This window comes from Penicillium crustosum (genome assembly GCF_028827405.1).
Source record: "Penicillium crustosum strain IBT 35664 chromosome Unknown utg000001l_segment0_segment0, whole genome shotgun sequence".
In the NCBI taxonomy this organism is placed as follows: domain Eukaryota; kingdom Fungi; phylum Ascomycota; class Eurotiomycetes; order Eurotiales; family Aspergillaceae; genus Penicillium; species Penicillium crustosum.
In genome coordinates, this window is record NW_026623122.1 from 4631323 (window position 1) to 4646851 (window position 15529).

At 48.5% G+C, this 15529-nt stretch overlaps 6 protein-coding genes across 6 annotated transcripts; 4 read left to right on the top strand and 2 right to left on the bottom strand.

Moving 5' to 3' along the window:
- Positions 1 to 138: 138 nt before the first annotated feature.
- N7487_001720 (uncharacterized protein) lies at positions 139 to 938 on the bottom strand (the record flags this gene model as incomplete). Its single annotated transcript, XM_056869468.1, has 4 exons — positions 139 to 428; positions 488 to 604; positions 665 to 778; positions 860 to 938. 4 exons carry the CDS (start codon positions 936 to 938, stop codon positions 139 to 141), a joined length of 600 nt encoding a protein of 199 aa, XP_056734252.1.
- Positions 939 to 2519: 1581 nt separating this feature from the next.
- Positions 2520 to 4416, top strand: N7487_001721 (translation initiation factor 4B; the record flags this gene model as incomplete). Its single annotated transcript, XM_056869469.1, has 6 exons — positions 2520 to 2664; positions 2726 to 2770; positions 2831 to 2833; positions 2910 to 2987; positions 3047 to 3337; positions 3392 to 4416. 6 exons carry the CDS (start codon positions 2520 to 2522, stop codon positions 4414 to 4416), a joined length of 1587 nt encoding a protein of 528 aa, XP_056734253.1.
- A 1639-nt stretch (positions 4417 to 6055) lies between these two features.
- On the top strand, positions 6056 to 7039 carry N7487_001722 (uncharacterized protein; the record flags this gene model as incomplete). Its single annotated transcript, XM_056869470.1, has 3 exons — positions 6056 to 6242; positions 6427 to 6487; positions 6607 to 7039. 3 exons carry the CDS (start codon positions 6056 to 6058, stop codon positions 7037 to 7039), a joined length of 681 nt encoding a protein of 226 aa, XP_056734254.1.
- Positions 7040 to 7594: 555 nt separating this feature from the next.
- On the top strand, positions 7595 to 10000 carry N7487_001723 (uncharacterized protein; the record flags this gene model as incomplete). The annotated part of the gene is made up of 9 exons (XM_056869471.1): positions 7595 to 7625; positions 7680 to 7705; positions 7769 to 7947; positions 8012 to 8295; positions 8357 to 8835; positions 9095 to 9202; positions 9256 to 9295; positions 9559 to 9805; positions 9892 to 10000. The coding sequence occupies 9 exons, from the start codon at positions 7595 to 7597 to the stop codon at positions 9998 to 10000; spliced, it is 1503 nt and encodes a 500-aa protein (XP_056734255.1).
- Positions 10001 to 10859: 859 nt separating this feature from the next.
- Positions 10860 to 12317, top strand: N7487_001724 (uncharacterized protein; the record flags this gene model as incomplete). Its single annotated transcript, XM_056869472.1, has 2 exons — positions 10860 to 11897; positions 11970 to 12317. 2 exons carry the CDS (start codon positions 10860 to 10862, stop codon positions 12315 to 12317), a joined length of 1386 nt encoding a protein of 461 aa, XP_056734256.1.
- A 677-nt stretch (positions 12318 to 12994) lies between these two features.
- On the bottom strand, positions 12995 to 14784 carry N7487_001725 (pseudouridine synthase family protein; the record flags this gene model as incomplete). Its single annotated transcript, XM_056869473.1, has 2 exons — positions 12995 to 14341; positions 14398 to 14784. Coding segments are annotated over 2 exons (1734 nt in total), but the record flags the coding sequence as incomplete, so codon positions are not given.
- Between the last annotated feature and the right edge of the window lie 745 nt (positions 14785 to 15529).

Genomic DNA, 15529 nt, shown 5'->3' on the forward strand with positions numbered 1-15529 from the left:
CCTGGGGGGGACTCCAGGCCCGGGCTCTTTATATTCATTCTTCTTGAATCTATGTCTCTTTGTTTCACTCTCTCTCCTCCTCATATTGTACAATAATTTTACATTTCCTTGAGTCTCAATATATCCCGCTTTTCGAGGTTACTTCGAGCTTGAAGGGACTGGTCGAGACTTCTCCAGTTCCTCGATCTTATCATCAAGAAGAGCAATCTCGGCTTCAATGCTAAGCAGCTTTTCACTCAACATCTCCCTGTATTCTTGGTCAGAGAGTGAACGGAGTGGGATCCATTTAGATTCAGCCATTCGCTGCATCAAAGGTTTTGATGTCTTGTGTGCATTTTCCATTTGCCACGCGTCCACTCGGTTGAAGACGCTCTGGCCACAGTAGCCGAGTAATGAAAAAATGATGGCCCCCGGAACCAGCCGGCCTCCTATATGATCTGGTTAGAAGTGATGCCACAGGATGTTCTTTCGGTGCGGGATATGGTACCCATCAACTTCGTTACACTTCCGCCGGCAATGCCACCGCATAGAGCACTCGCGTACGTGCGCTCCTTCGGCGAGGCTTTATCTTGGTAGTGATGTTTAATGAGGTTACTCCGCAGCCCTGTCTCAGTATTAAGGTTAGACATCAGCAATATAAAACATGTAAGGTGTCTCCACATACACCAAAATGCTGAGCCGCATGCAAACCAGTGGATGCCACATGACAATGAATGAATCATGGGATTGGGGGATCTAATGACTCCGGCGGCTCCTCCATAGATTAGGCCAGCAGTTCCTAGTTGAAACATTAGTACTTCATCTCCAGGGACTCATTGTGTCTGTATCCCAAGCAATCTTATGAAGGGCAGATACTAACCGCTAAGGGCTCCGACTTTGGCTGCAGACAGGAGGGCGCTGGACTGAAAGTCCTGCACATTTTTTATTTGGTCACCCATATTTTCTTCAAACCCAGGGATGCATGAGTTTAAGAGTCATGGAGGGGTAATTACAATAATCGAATGTACTCATCAAAGCAGCAATCCAAATCAGAAAGGTTCCGGTCACGTGTCCTATCAATGTTCCTGGATTATGTAATGTTATCATCCAGCCCTGGTGGACAAATTAGGGCATAAACAATGATGTTCAAATGGGATAATTTAGAACTGAAGAATTTGCGTGTATTTTATACTCGTGTTATGCAGCAACTGACTCTTTTTTAAAAATCTGGAGAGAAATGGTGGATGAAGAGTATGAAGATCCATAGATATATATCCCCACATTGCCTATGTCCAGATGATCACCTGCAAGACTGTCAGCCCCACGATCTTTATTTTCCCCTCAAACTGTCGCTATTTATGTACTTTAACTGGCTCAAAAGCCAAATATCCACTTCAACACGAGGCGAAATCTTCAAGAACCGCCTGTCACTACGTCAAAAGGTTTGCCCAGTTGACTGTTGAAGTCAAAGCTCAGATCTCCGAGCTTGCTTTGCAATGCTGTTATACAAAGATTTGGAAATCAGACTGAAGAAGCATAGGAATGATGTTCACTTCTAGTCGTGCAATTTTCAGGGTTACTATATCTCCGGGTGTCTTAGTAGTTTAAGTATTAAAGTAGCTGTTGATCAGCGCTTTATCAAATTTATCGGTAAAAACCATAGTGCTACTAAAATTCACTATACTTAACCTAGTATGACTAGATGAGAGTGGCACTCTCCCCGTAGATCAATTTATGGAAACCATGGCTAGGTAGGTTACTAAAAGAGGTAGATAATCTCTACGATGGGTGTTAGGCACGGGTAGAATCTGTGGTATTACATAGCAAAAAAAAACCCCCCGCCCAAAAAGGCTATACCAGGCCTATATAGTATGTTGTACTGGAGGCTCCGGTAAAGTATATCATATTGAACTAGGAACTGATGCGGAACGATCTACAAACACCTGTGATACCGCTGGTTCTTACAACTTTGAAGTAATTGAGGCGACTGTAAACCGACTACTTCTGGAGTGACAAAAATTTAGCCAATCAAGTTGCGACAGTGATAAAGTTGAGTAGTCCGTACTGTTTTTGGGGTATATTTGATGATATATTTTTAGCCGAGTATGAAGAAGTCCGGCATCGTAGACAAATAAGGTACGAACTCGGGATTTTCTCTCCCTTTTTTTTTTTTTTTTTCTTTGCTCATTTTGAAGCAAACAAAAGCACGAGTAACCTATTAGTTTCACATCCCTCTAGGAATATAAACGGATTCGAAGATGATTGCAGTTCCAGTATAGACCGATCTCGCGGCTCTGATTGGGCTAGCGTCATCACTAAAAATTTAGTAACCCGTCCACTTCCATGCCGCAGCCGACTTCCCCTCTACCAACTTTTCCACTGTGGGTTTGCAGATATTGAACCTAACACACTTGACTCAAATTTTGATTCTTGGTTTTCTCACCAGGTGTCTTTGATCTTTTGACCTTTTCTTCTCTTCAACCCTTCCCTCCGAGAAGCGCGCACAAATCCCGGCGCGTTTCCCACTTCAAACCGCAATCATGGGTTCGTTCCAGACCTTCCATTTCCCCAGGGCATCGCTCCCCCGCGAAAATATTTATAGGCGATTGGCTAACATGATGGAATATCAGCTCCCCAAAAACAAAGCCCAGAAGATGTCTATGAGCACCTTCTTGGCTGATGAAAGTGAGTGACCGGGAAAAATTTGGATGATTGGATGATTGGATGTGATTACTGACGACTATAGGCCTTGGCTCTTGGGCTGATGAGATGGAGGATATGCCCCTTCCTTGTAAGTTGCAGATCTTCCCCCGCTATGGAAATTGCGAAATTGTACTAACAAAATTTATAGCCAGTATGTAGTGTGCCCGATACCCTAACATCCTAACATGCTTATCGTTGATCGGAACCCTTGCTTACAATATCGACAGCCCAGCCTTTGGCATCCACCTTCAGCCGTCGCCCCGCAGGTGATTTGGCATTCGGCTCCGGCTCCACTGGCGGTTTTGGTATGATACCCCGCGCGCTAGATATACAGAGAACGGGTCCTGACAGATTGAATGATTAGAGCGCGAGCGTGGTGGATATGCCGTCCGGGAGCCTCTTGATCTCCCCACCCAGCCCCCCTACACTTGCCACATTGGCAACCTTTCCTTCGAATCAACTGACGCCGATATCACCGAGTTCTTCGCTGGATGTGGTGTGACGAGCGTCCGTCTCGTGGAAGACAAGTTGACAAAGGCCCCCAAGGGATTCGGATATGTTGAGTTCGAGACCGTCGAGGGTCTGCAGAAGGCTCTGGATCTCTCTGGCTCGTCTTTCCAGGGACGCTCCATCCGTACCAGTGTTGCGGAGCCTCGTAAGTACCGAAGGTTAGCGTTTGGTAAATATTTCAACTGACAGGTTATTTTAGCCAAGGAATCTCGCCTAGAAGGTAAGGATCTTGACTGGTCCCGACGTGGCCCTCTCCCCGAACTTCCCCAACGCCGTGTGCCTGAGCGCTCCAGCTTTGGACGTGGCATGGATGCCGGCTCCGATGCGGGCGATGATCGCGGTGGCCGCCGTAGCAACTTCGAGTCCGACGGAAAGCCCCGTGACTTCAACAACTGGGAGCGCAAGGGACCCCTTTCGCCCTCTGCCGGTGGCCCTCATCGCGAGGGTGGCCGAGAGCACAGCAACGACGGACCCGGTTCCAGCTTCCGCAGAACCGAGGCCGCATGGGGTGAGGGACGTTCCCAGGACGAGGGCTCGCGCCCTCCCCGCCCCGAGCACGTTCGCCCGGAGCCTACACCCACTGCCGCCGATATGGACAACCAGTGGCGCGCCAGAATGCGCCCCGACGAAACTCCTAAGGAGCCCATCAGCCCCGCCTCCCCCTCTGCCACTCCTGCCGTTCCTGCTGCCCCTGCTAGCCGCCCCAAACTGAACTTGACGAAGCGCACCGTCTCAGAGAACCCCGCCCCCGCCTCAGCCAGCAGCGACTCCAAGGCCAGCCCCTTCGGTGCCGCTCGCCCCATTGACACTGCTACCCGCGAGCGTCAGGTTGAGGAGAGACGCCAGCTGGCCATTCGCCAAAAGCAGGAAGCTGCCGAGAAGGCCAAAGCCGAGAAGGCCGAAAAGTTCGCCGAGAAGCAAAGGCAGCTCAAGGAGTCAGCCCCTCCCGTGGACCACAACGGCAAGGATGCCCTGGAGACCCCTAAGGGTGGTGGCAACTTCGAGGTCCTCCAACGGGCCGGCGAGGATGGCGAATTGACCGCCGACCAGGAGACCGAGGAGACGACAGCTGCCGCTCCTGCCGAAACCAAGAAGGCGTCTGCTAACGGTTGGAGAGCCCCGGCCCCTGAGGCTGGTGCTGGCGGTGACGACGAGGGATGGAGCACGGTCAGTGTGAACAAGCGCAACAACCGCCGTGGACAGACTGGTCGTGGATTCGCATAAACGTATCGATACCCCGAAGCAACGGCCGTTTTTTTGCCCTGAGCCTTGGATTTTACCGGGTACGCAGGTGGGTTAATTCTGGACGAGGTTCATTCCGGTCTTGGGTGCACTGCTCGGTCAAGTTACCTTGAGCGGTTGCACCGGGATAGGTTTGTCACTCATAATTACCACCTACTCCCGCCATGTCTCAGCGCCGGACGTAGATTTGCTTTTTCTGATTGAGCTTTATTCTCCTTTCCACTCCTACTCTTTTGCCCTTTGGTTTCATGATCTCTTTTCCTTTTTCCGTGGGCTAGATTTTTCGATATAAATCTAGTCCTCGCTTCGATGATCTGGCAGTCCGAAAAGTTTCATTTTATGTCTTGTTCGCTATCTAGCTATTATTCCCATGCGTGACTCAAAGTGATCTGCCCATGACCATTACAGCCGATGCGAAATGAATACTACATGTTCCATTTTATTTTCCCTTTCCTTTTTTTTGCTTGTTCTCTTTTCTCCTCTCTTCCGTTCGATTGACCACGGGTGGTCCTGTTTCTTTCTCGTTTCTGTCTGCCGTGGATCTAGGGGGTTGGGGTCTTTGGACACTCTTCTTTCTTCGTTCTCGGCCATGCGAACAAGACGACTCTGCGAGAATAGTCATTACGAGCACCCCTCTCATGAGCACAACGTTGACGAAATAAATTCCTGTTCTTTTGCTCTTCTTTCTGTGACTGCTCCTAATTCAATTCTTTTGGGGTCTTTGCATGGCAGAGTTATCTCGATGGTCCTTGCCCCATTTCTGCGTATTAACCTTGAGTTGAATTTCCGCCTAGCATAGAATGAAATGCAGTCTTCACTGACAATTGTGCTTTTGTAGAATGTTTAGGGGATGTATATAATGAGAGGTTACCTAGGTGTACAATATAGACATGCTGCCAGTATATAGGGGGGCCGGTCTGTATATCTCTGCCAAGGCCAAGTTCCAAAACACTAGTGTATCAGAACGTGGTCGATCAGTTTTGAAGAAATGGGGAGGTTGGACTTTTTTTCTAATGAAAAACAGTGTTTATAGAGAATAACTATCAATTTGATATCTAATTTTAGTAGTAAAAGCATCTAGATTCAAGACATAAAACAATAGTCCAGATTTTATGGTACTCCGTACTCCGTACATAAGTCGACTATTGGATCAAGCAAGGGTATAAATAGGATCCACTAGTCTCAAACGGTTCGAACGTGGCAGATTTATGTACCGAGGATATGAGATATGAGATGTATGGAGTTTAGTATATACATAATCAACTGAGCTCGCTGTCAATTAACTAGTTGTTTCGAGCATGTTTTGAAGATAGTTCAAGATCCTCATCTAAATGGCATTCATAACATGTTTATGGGATCATCCAGGAACCAAGGAGATACAATTGGCCAAGAAATAGAGTGGCCGGTATGGAATTAATTGTAACCCCTTCAAAGGGCCAGGGATTATGATTTTCAGCCTTTGAAATTTCCTTCTTTTTTTTCCTTCTCTTTTTTCTCTTTTTTATTTGTACTCGGGGCACTTCTTAAACCCCGTCAAATCACCCGTGGACCGTTACATCCATCCTTCGACTAGTGAAACCAATTAAACCCTGACAATCCCGGGGTAAGGCCCCATGCTGTTATGTCGACTACAACATCCCTCACTACTACACTTGTCGCACCGGCCATGAAGGGTGTTGCTATATCAGAAAAACAATGTCCTATGTGTTGGGGCGAAGGATTTCTCGAAGATGGTTCTGGCGCCCACGATAGAATCCAGGAGCTGGAGGGGCAGGTGCATGCGTTGACAGCGCGCGCTTCCGCTACAGGTAAGCCTTTGCAGGACTCGACTGTTTTGTTTTGTCAGACTACATACACAAGCATAGCATGAATGTGATCGCATGTCTACAGAAAATACAGTAGTCTACTTTTTTTCTTCTTTTTTTTGGAAACCCTTCCCTTTCTTCCAAGCCAGCCATAAACCAAGAAACTCCCCGCTAACCCCATCAACAGCTTCCAAACTCACCGAGTACGAAGATGAAATCCGCCGTCTACGAGCCTCTCAATCCCAAGGGTCCTATCATACCCCACGAAGCAGCTCTTCACTGGGGAGACCCCCTCCCAACCCGACCACTCCTCACCACAACGCCCAACATCCTCCGAATCCCAATCCCAACCACAAACATACCACAGTCGCCTTACAAACCTAGCCTCTCTTCTCCCCTACCGACGCGGCAGCGCAACCCCAGCAAGCGCACCCTCAACATCCAGCGGCGCCGTTCTCCCAAGTACCCCGACCGCGCTGACAACACCCCACACACATATGTCCCCCGCGAATAGCGAGCACACCGCCGAATTACAGGATGCGCTTACGCGCGAACAGAGACTGCGCGAGGCGGCCGAGTCGCAGCTTTCGCAGGCAAGTACTGAGTTAGAGGAGTTGACTGTACAACTTTTCAGTCAGGCAAATGAGATGGTTGCGGAGGAGCGGAAGGCTCGCGCGAAGCTTGAGGAGAGGGTTGCTGTGTTGGAACGGAGGGATGTTGAGAAGCGTAGTCGGCTGGAGAAGTTGGAGAATGCTATGGCGCGTGTGGAACGGTTGAGGGCTTTGGTTAATCAGCAATGATGGTCGGAAGGCTTTCGGCTGACATGTGGGGGTTTTTTACTTTTACGACTGGTACGATTGGATTATTTGATGATGGGAATGATTGGGCGTGTATTTGGTAGGATTTGGGTTGGGATTCCCTTTTGATATTTTGGCGCATTTGGATGGTGGTATTATTGGAGAGTTTGGTTATGGTCTTTTTTGCCGACATAATGTGAGGAGTTCTTGAATTGTAAACCCGATCTATCACGGAGTTTCCGTGTCCTCGTATAGGCACTTGGAGAGAAGTATTGTAGGTACTCCGTACTCCGTACAGAGTATACATCAAGCTAGTCCTAAAGTATAAGTATCCGCTAGAGATGTGACTTAATAGGAAATGCATCCGGACAAATGACGTGCGTCGAGGTTGGACCTTCCCGCAGTTTGAAGTGGCTTTGGGGGTACATTCAAATGTACTCCACTGCTGAACTTCCTTTAATAGTACCGGAAGGACTGGAAAAGTAACAACATTTGATATTTCATCTATATCTTGACATCTCTATATCTCTTTTTCTCTCTCTCCCCCTCTATACAATTATGTCTATCGGCGTGGCTATCATCGGCAGTGGTACATACTTCTACAATATACTCTACGCTGTATGCACTAGCTAACATTCAACAGGTCTCTTTGCGAAAGAGCAACACCTTGTATGACAAACTCCCTAATAGTACCATCTTCTATATAATCTACTTGACTAACTAATCACATAGCCCGCCGTCCAAGCTGCCTCAAACTTCCAACTCAAGGCTATCTATTCTCGGTCCTTGAAGTCAGCCCAGGACCTCGCCAGTGGCACGTCTGAAGTCGATCTCTACTCTGAGGACTCAGGCTCTGACAAGTCCTATGCCGATCTACTGGCTCGTTCAGACATCGGCGCGGTGATTATTGCGTACGGGATTCCATTTCTCTAGAATCAACTAGCTGAGCGAAACACTAACCCCCGACTCTGATAGCCTTCCTATTCTGGTTCAGCCGGAGTTCATTCAGAAAGCACTCCTCGCTGGCAAGCACGTCTTGTCCGAAAAGCCTATCGCCAAGGATGTTGCCACTGCCCAGGAACTTTTGAAATGGTACAAGAGTACCATCGATACCAGCAAGGTCTTCTGGGCTGTCGCCGAGAACTTCCGTTATATCACGAAGTTCCTCTTCGCGGCAGAGCAAGTCCAAAAACTGGGCAAGGTCCAAAACTTCCGGGTGAACGTTCACAGCCTGATGGATGAGAACAACAAGTACTTCCGTATGTTTAGTCCTGATTCTCTACATGGAAGATCTTAACGGAGACTGACTATCTGAACTAGACACCGCCTGGCGCAAGACTCCTGAGTACCAGGGTGGATTCCTTTTGGACGGTGGTGTGCACATGACTGCTGCGCTGCGCCTGATTCTAGGCCCCGCGGAGCGTCTTAGCATCCTTTCGGCGCAGTCGCAGTTGCAGAAAGCATTCCTTCCACCGGTTGATACAGTGGATGCCGTTGCGAAGACTGAATCTGGTGCTACTGGCGTTATCTCTTTGTCGTGGGGATCCTCATTTAATGATCAGATTTTCGAGGTTGCTTGCGAGAAAGGTGTCGTCACCTTGAACTTCGATGATGTGACTGTTAATGGCGAGAAGCACCATGTTGAGTTTGATGGCCGGGGTGTTGTCCCGGAGGTGGCGGAGTTTGCAAACTCTATCGTGAGTGGAAAACCTGACATTAGACAGTCTCCCGAGGAGGCATTGGCGGATCTTGAGATCTTGGAGCAGATGTTGCGGAGTGGCGAGAAAGATGGCGAGAAGGTTCAGTTGCATTTGCAGTGATATTTAGATGTTATATAGAAATCATTCTAGAATCAATGCATAAAGATTAAAATATATTGAAATATTAAATGTAATACTAGTATAATGTGCAGCGTAATAAAGGAGAGACTATGGGCATCTACAGTTGTATAGAACATCTCCAGATATTACCCAAAGAGGAATAGTAGGGCTAGGGCTAGACCAGCCCTAGGCTGACATAAGTGGTCTGCTTTCGCTTAGTTCGCCCAAAGCGCACTAGTGTGGGTCTCCCACTCTGCTGCGGGAGAACCTGAGAGAGAAGTTTTCGAGATTGAACTCCGACCCGACAACTCTCGAACGCCCGGCGAGACCCAGCAATACCGACAAGGTCAGTCACCAAATGCGCATGATATTCGATTCAGTCACTAATTTTGATTCCAGATGGTCGCCGCTAAGCAGCACATCCCTATCGTGAAGAAGCGTATGTTCCCGATTACCTGTTCCATTCCTTTTCGTGCCCGTGCCCTGGATACTTTCGCCCTTCGATCGTCGACCAAATGAAACAAAGCCAGCTCAGCAAGATGCAACAAACGAAGGAAAAAAAAAACCATTGGAGGATTGTAGTGGGAAAAAAATCAACACCTGTCTTGAATCGAAGGGCGACATTATCCGCAGGGCCGTGGAGGCCGAAACGGAACATGGATTTTTCACATTCATGAATGGAGGACTGACATCGACAATTAGGCACGAACCGCTTCAACCGTCACCAGTCTGACCGGTTCATGCGCGTTGGCGCCTCGTGGCGCAAGCCCAAGGGTATTGATAACTGCGTTCGTCGCCGTTTCAAGGGCCAGATGGCCATGCCCTCCATCGGTTACGGTTCCAACAAGAAGACCCGCCACATGATGCCTTCCGGCCACAAGGCTTTCCTCGTCCACAACACCAAGGACGTCGAGCTCCTCCTCATGCACAACCGCACCTTCGCTGCTGAGTACGTTATGCCTCCTGCGCCAGTCCCAACTGTGCCTATCAGCGATCAAGTCGCCTTATATATTTCTTTCTCTAACCAATTTACAGGATCGGCCACGCCGTTTCTTCCCGCAAGCGTGTTGAGATCATCGAGAAGGCCAAGGCTCTCGGTGTCAAGGTCACTAACCCCAAGGGCCGTGTCACCACCGAGGCATAAATGGAATAAACCCAGTTTGTTTCCTTTTAGTTGGGATGGGTGCACGAGGTCGGGGTTTTTGTATGGCGATACTATCTCTTCGGCGATAACGAAATTTAAGGATTGTGCATGGCATGTCCGGCTCGGGCCTTGTCATAGTGCCGGGCGCTGTGAAGCGAGAGAACTGTTCTCTGAAATGACAACAAAAATTACAAAAATCCCTTTGGTTCACTCCAAGTCATTTCAATCATTTCAATTGAGGTCAAGATTCTAATCTGGCCTGGTACATGTAGTTGTACCGTGTACGTCCAGTGTAGTTCATGGGTGTACCCAAACAAAATCGTAACCCTAAAAACATCAACTTCCGACTACAACATATACATCCCTTATACTCTCACCCCTTACAATATATTAATATACCCAACCTGAAACCCCTTTACATGTAGTCGATCCCTATCACACGTTTCAGATCATCGGACCCACCTTTAAGTGGTGACGTACGCAACATAAGCAAACAAAAAAAACCTTGGAGTTCTGAGACCAGCACGACATAGGAGTACAGGATCAGGATAGAATTGGACATTAGGAAACGTAGCATGCGTCCATTATCTCTATTATCCAGGTCAATGTCTCACATCTGGTTAATCCTTGAGAATAATGGTGCCACAACCCTGGTTTGAATGTCACCGATGATGTACATAGGCAACTTTGAACTTGTATCAGCCCCCACAGGCCCATCACTTAAGAACTTGGAGACCCCCTCCTGAAGATCCCCTCAACTTTTATGTCTTATATTAGGCCTCCATCTGGATATGGAGACCCTATTCTTGGATTCTCTTCCTCTCTACCTCTAGAATCCATGAACCCGAACCTCCGAAAAATGCCCTCTCTCCCACACCGATATGGTCGCTGGGTCCTCATTCTAGGCCCAGTGATCCTTATCCTCTTGATCCTCCAATTCATACATGCCGATTTCGGCTCAAAGATCACGCAGGACGTGACCGAACCCGCTAGTGGGCTAACGATTGATACACACAACGAGACCGACCCAATAACCAACACCAACCATGTCCCCTCATCCTGTCCGACAGACACCGGAATGGATTCTGTGTTGGTAGTAGTCAAAACAGGCATCACAGAAGCCCAAGACAAAGTCCCCGTCCATCTGAGAACAACCCTCCGCTGCGTCCCGCACAAGATAATCGTCTCCGACTTCGAAGAAGACATAGCCGGAATACGCACGCAAGACGTCTTCCTCAATGTCTCCGACACTCTCAAACAAAACAACGAAGACTTCTCCTTATATAACCGCGCCCGAGCAGGCGGCCATGCAGCTTTAACCTCGCAAGACTATACGAAAGTCGCCAACGGCCCGTCAGGTATGACTGAGAACCCAGGCTGGAAACTGGACAAGTGGAAATTCCTTCCTATGATCCATTCCGCGCGACGCGCGAAGCCAGACGCAAAGTGGTTCGTGTTCCTGGAAGCAGACACATATCCGATCTGGCCGAATCTGCTCTCGTGGCTGGCGCATTTCAATCACGAGGAGAGACTATATCTGGGCAATCAGATGCAGATTGGGCCCACGTTGTTTGCGCATGGTGGGTCTGGATTTATACTTTCTCATGCGGCTATCCATGCCGTTGCGGATTTTCATAAATTGCATATTGATGAGTGGGATGATATCACCGATCAGGAATGGGCGGGAGATTGTGTGCTTGGGAGGGCGCTTGCTGCGACTGGGATTGGACTTACTTGGTCTTGGCCGCATGTTACTACGCAGTCGGTTTGGGAACAGGATATGTTGCATGAGGCGTTCGCCAAGACGCCTTGGTGTTTTGCCCCTTTTACGTTCCACCATATGACGCCAGCGGATGTGGATCGGTTCTGGGAATTTGAGCAGCAGTGGTTTGCGGATGTAAGTGGTTTCTAGATACCCATGTTGGGATATATTTATCTCTGGAAGGGATACGTCACTAACACCCACCAGACAAACTCAACCGTCCTCACATATAGTGACATCTTCCGCAACCTCATCCGTCCAACACTCGCAGACCACCTAGATAACTGGGACAACTTCGCGAGTGCAGGGGACGATGAAGAAAATTATAAGGGTCCGAAGACACCTACCTCTTTCGCCGCCTGTGCGGATTACTGTGCTGCAGACCCAGAGTGCATCCAGTACCGTCTGACAGCCGACTTGCGCTGCACAACGTCCAATGCGGTGCTGCGTGGAAAGCCCCAGCCAGGAACCCAGTCAGGGACGATGTTGTGGCGTGTTGATGCTGCGTTGGAGCGGATGGAGCAGTGTCAGAAAGTGATGTGGGTGACTAGCTAGATTTTGGAATTTTGGGTTGCGTTTCATCTATCGTTGGGATACATTACTAGGCGTTTAGCGTTGAGCGTTATGTTTTGGTCTGTTTTGCATCAAGGTTAAAAGATAGCCGCATTTATAGCGTTGGTGGGATAGCGAAATTGGTAAAGAATTATATATGAGCTGGCTCTTTATTGGGAATGGATGATATTCTTCTGTATGGGATCTTGAGGTTTATGATATCGAGCTCTAGGCTGTGTAGGGACCAGGAACACTCAGCCAAGGTGCTGGCGCTTGATATATATAAATGGAGCGGCAAACGAGGCCCACATTATCGTCCCTACACGATCTTTAGCAGAGAATCAAGCTCAAAGTTTGAGCGGACCGGGATTTGGATTACATCTCAGGACTCTGATAGTTATATAAACTCCGGGTCTAGAAGTGGTATGCTATATGAAGGAATTCTGATAGATTGCACACATCTCTATAAGACTTCTAACAGTAGAAAATCTATATACTAGAAGGAAGACCAAAAATCAATGTATCGACATGTCATGGAAGACCAAGACCAAGACGCTATGCTCGTGAACTTTTCATGGCAGGTCAGCAAAGTGGTATCAAGACAAAGACAAAGACATTTTGAGAAATATGATATAAATAGAAGGTATTTTCGAGAAAGGAACCCCTAAAAGATAACATCATTAGTTCGTAGCAGGTGCCTCTGTAGCTTCACGGGGAGACTCGTTCATCTTCGCAGCCTCGGAGATATTAACAAGACCAACGCCTTCTAGAAGCACAGAGCCAGTCTTTGCATCTGCAGCATGGTCGTCATCACCCAGGCCAGCCGGAATAGTCCCATGGCCAATGACAACTTCCTCGCCTTCAGCCGCAGGAACCCAGTCCGGACACTCGCGGGGACCCTCCATGCCCGCAGGAGGCAAGCCCCAGCGAGGCATGGGGCTTCGGTAACCCCAATCACCGTCTTTGTCGGCATACGCAACAGCATGCAAGAAGATACCCAGCTCATGGGGGCCTGGGTCCGAGTACAGCTCTGTGCCACAGACTTCACAGAGGTCACCGGACAAACGCTCGCCCTTGCGTTTCGCGTAGTCCTCAGCTGCGGCCATCTGCTCGCGGTGCATGATCTCATTGACAAGCAACGGGTCGGTGTTCGGTGGGACATTCGGCGCCGCGGTCAGGTGTGTGCGGTACGAGACCGTATCGGGAATCTCGGTCTTACCCATGAGAGACAACCGCGCGACGATCTCTTCATCGCGCTCTGCGGTCACCTCAGCTTTGCCAAGGTCGGGCCCAAACACACGGCGGTTGGAGTAGATGGGGTCGTTAGAAATCGGGTGGCCCAAGAACTGGAGGTGGACACGGATTTGGTGGGTACGGCCTGTCAGCGGGAAACAGTGCACGATACTGTAGCCCTCGGACTCATTGGCCAATTCCGCAGCCGGGGTAGCGGGACGCTCGTCGTCGCTGGATGACTCGACATCCCTTGCGACCTCGGGAGGGTAGTAAGCCAAGCGACGGAACTTGGTCGTCGCTTCTTTTCCGGTGGCACGTACACGGTTTAGACCTAGTTTCGGGCTAACCTGCATGATTGGCTGATCGCAGACAATCACGCCGTCTGGGAACTTGCCCTTCACGCGCGCGACATACTCCTTCTGTACGGAGCGGGCCTTGAGCGCCGCGGCCATTTTGTCCGCGGCCTTGGGATGCTTTCCAATGAACATAATTCCAGATGTCAATCGGTCAAGTCGATTGCATGGACGAGGTAACCATTCAGAGCTACGCTCGGAGCGCAGAATTTCGACCACTGTGTTGAAGTGGTATCGACCCGCGGCGTGCACCGGCACACCAGCAGGCTTATCAATGACAAGGAGGTCATCGTCTTCGAAAATGATTCCAACGGGAAGGCTTGTAACGGGCGGTTCGTGACGGTGGAGGGTGTGTGAGATGACCTGGCCGTTTTTAAGTGTCGTTTCGGGGCCGGCTGTCACGCCGTTAACCTGTACAAGGCCATTCTCCAGGGCTTTCCTCTGGTAATTGTTAGTTTGCGATTCCCGTACATCTGGAGGCCCATACATTCACGTACATAGTATTCTGGCTTGCGATCACGAAACTCGGACGTGAAGATCTCGACCAGCTGGCGACCCCTCCATCGCTCCTTGCAGTTGGTGTTATAGGTGTAATGATATGGTGTCACACGACGGAAACCACCATCCAAATAGTAAGGTGCAGGCCATGGATCGCAAGGCGTCACGAGTACATCGGCAGTCTTTTCGGAAATCTTTTCAACCGGTTTGGAGGGGGCAATTTGATCGACGTTCGTAAGGGCCATGGTGGGCAGCTTGAGCTTGCCTTGCCGTAGCAAATAGGCCGTGAGACGAGGTGAGGGAGCCAGATAGACGACAAAGGTGACAGAGACTTGAATAGACGTGGAGAGACTTGAAGAATTTAAAAAAGAAAAATATTCAGAAAACTTTAGAAAAGTTAAGATTCAGGTTGCCCCACATGTGAATAAATATGAACAAATATTATTTTATTCCAGGCACAGATTATTTATTGCCGTTCCATGGTTGTTACCCCTCAGACCCACAAAATAAAAATGTCAAAGCCAATCAAATAACACTGATAAGGAACTAAAAAAGAAACTCATATGCAACCTGTGGGATTCGAACCCACGCCTCTTTCGAGACCAGAAAGCTCACTGAGACAGTGAAAGAAGTAAATTTCTTGAGTCTGGCGCCATAACCAACTCGGCCAAAGTTGCGAGTATGAATTATGCTTCCAGTTTTTGAATCTTGAAGAATTGAGAATTATCCTTATATAGTTAATTGTTCTACGGTTCTTGGTCCTTGAGAAATCAGAATGCAACTTGCAAAAGGCTGACCAATATAGGGTGTTGCTATAGTTCTCTAATACATATTCGTTACCGGCTATACATTTGCTATGAGATATCTACAGAGAAGTCGGGGTGCAATAAGATTCATTGATTGAAGAGTTGCATATAGGCTTCTCGTTACTCTTCTACTATAATGGACCAATTTTGCAATCTATAGTGGCTACATCTCCATTGATCGGCAAACGTTGGACCAAAGAGTTACAGCAGGAATAAATTTATATCAATTCCGGGTATAACAGCAATTTGATCTTTGATTGGGAAATACTCTTTAATGTATGTAGTCTTCTATTCATTCTGACCCTATATGATACCTGTCTAGCAC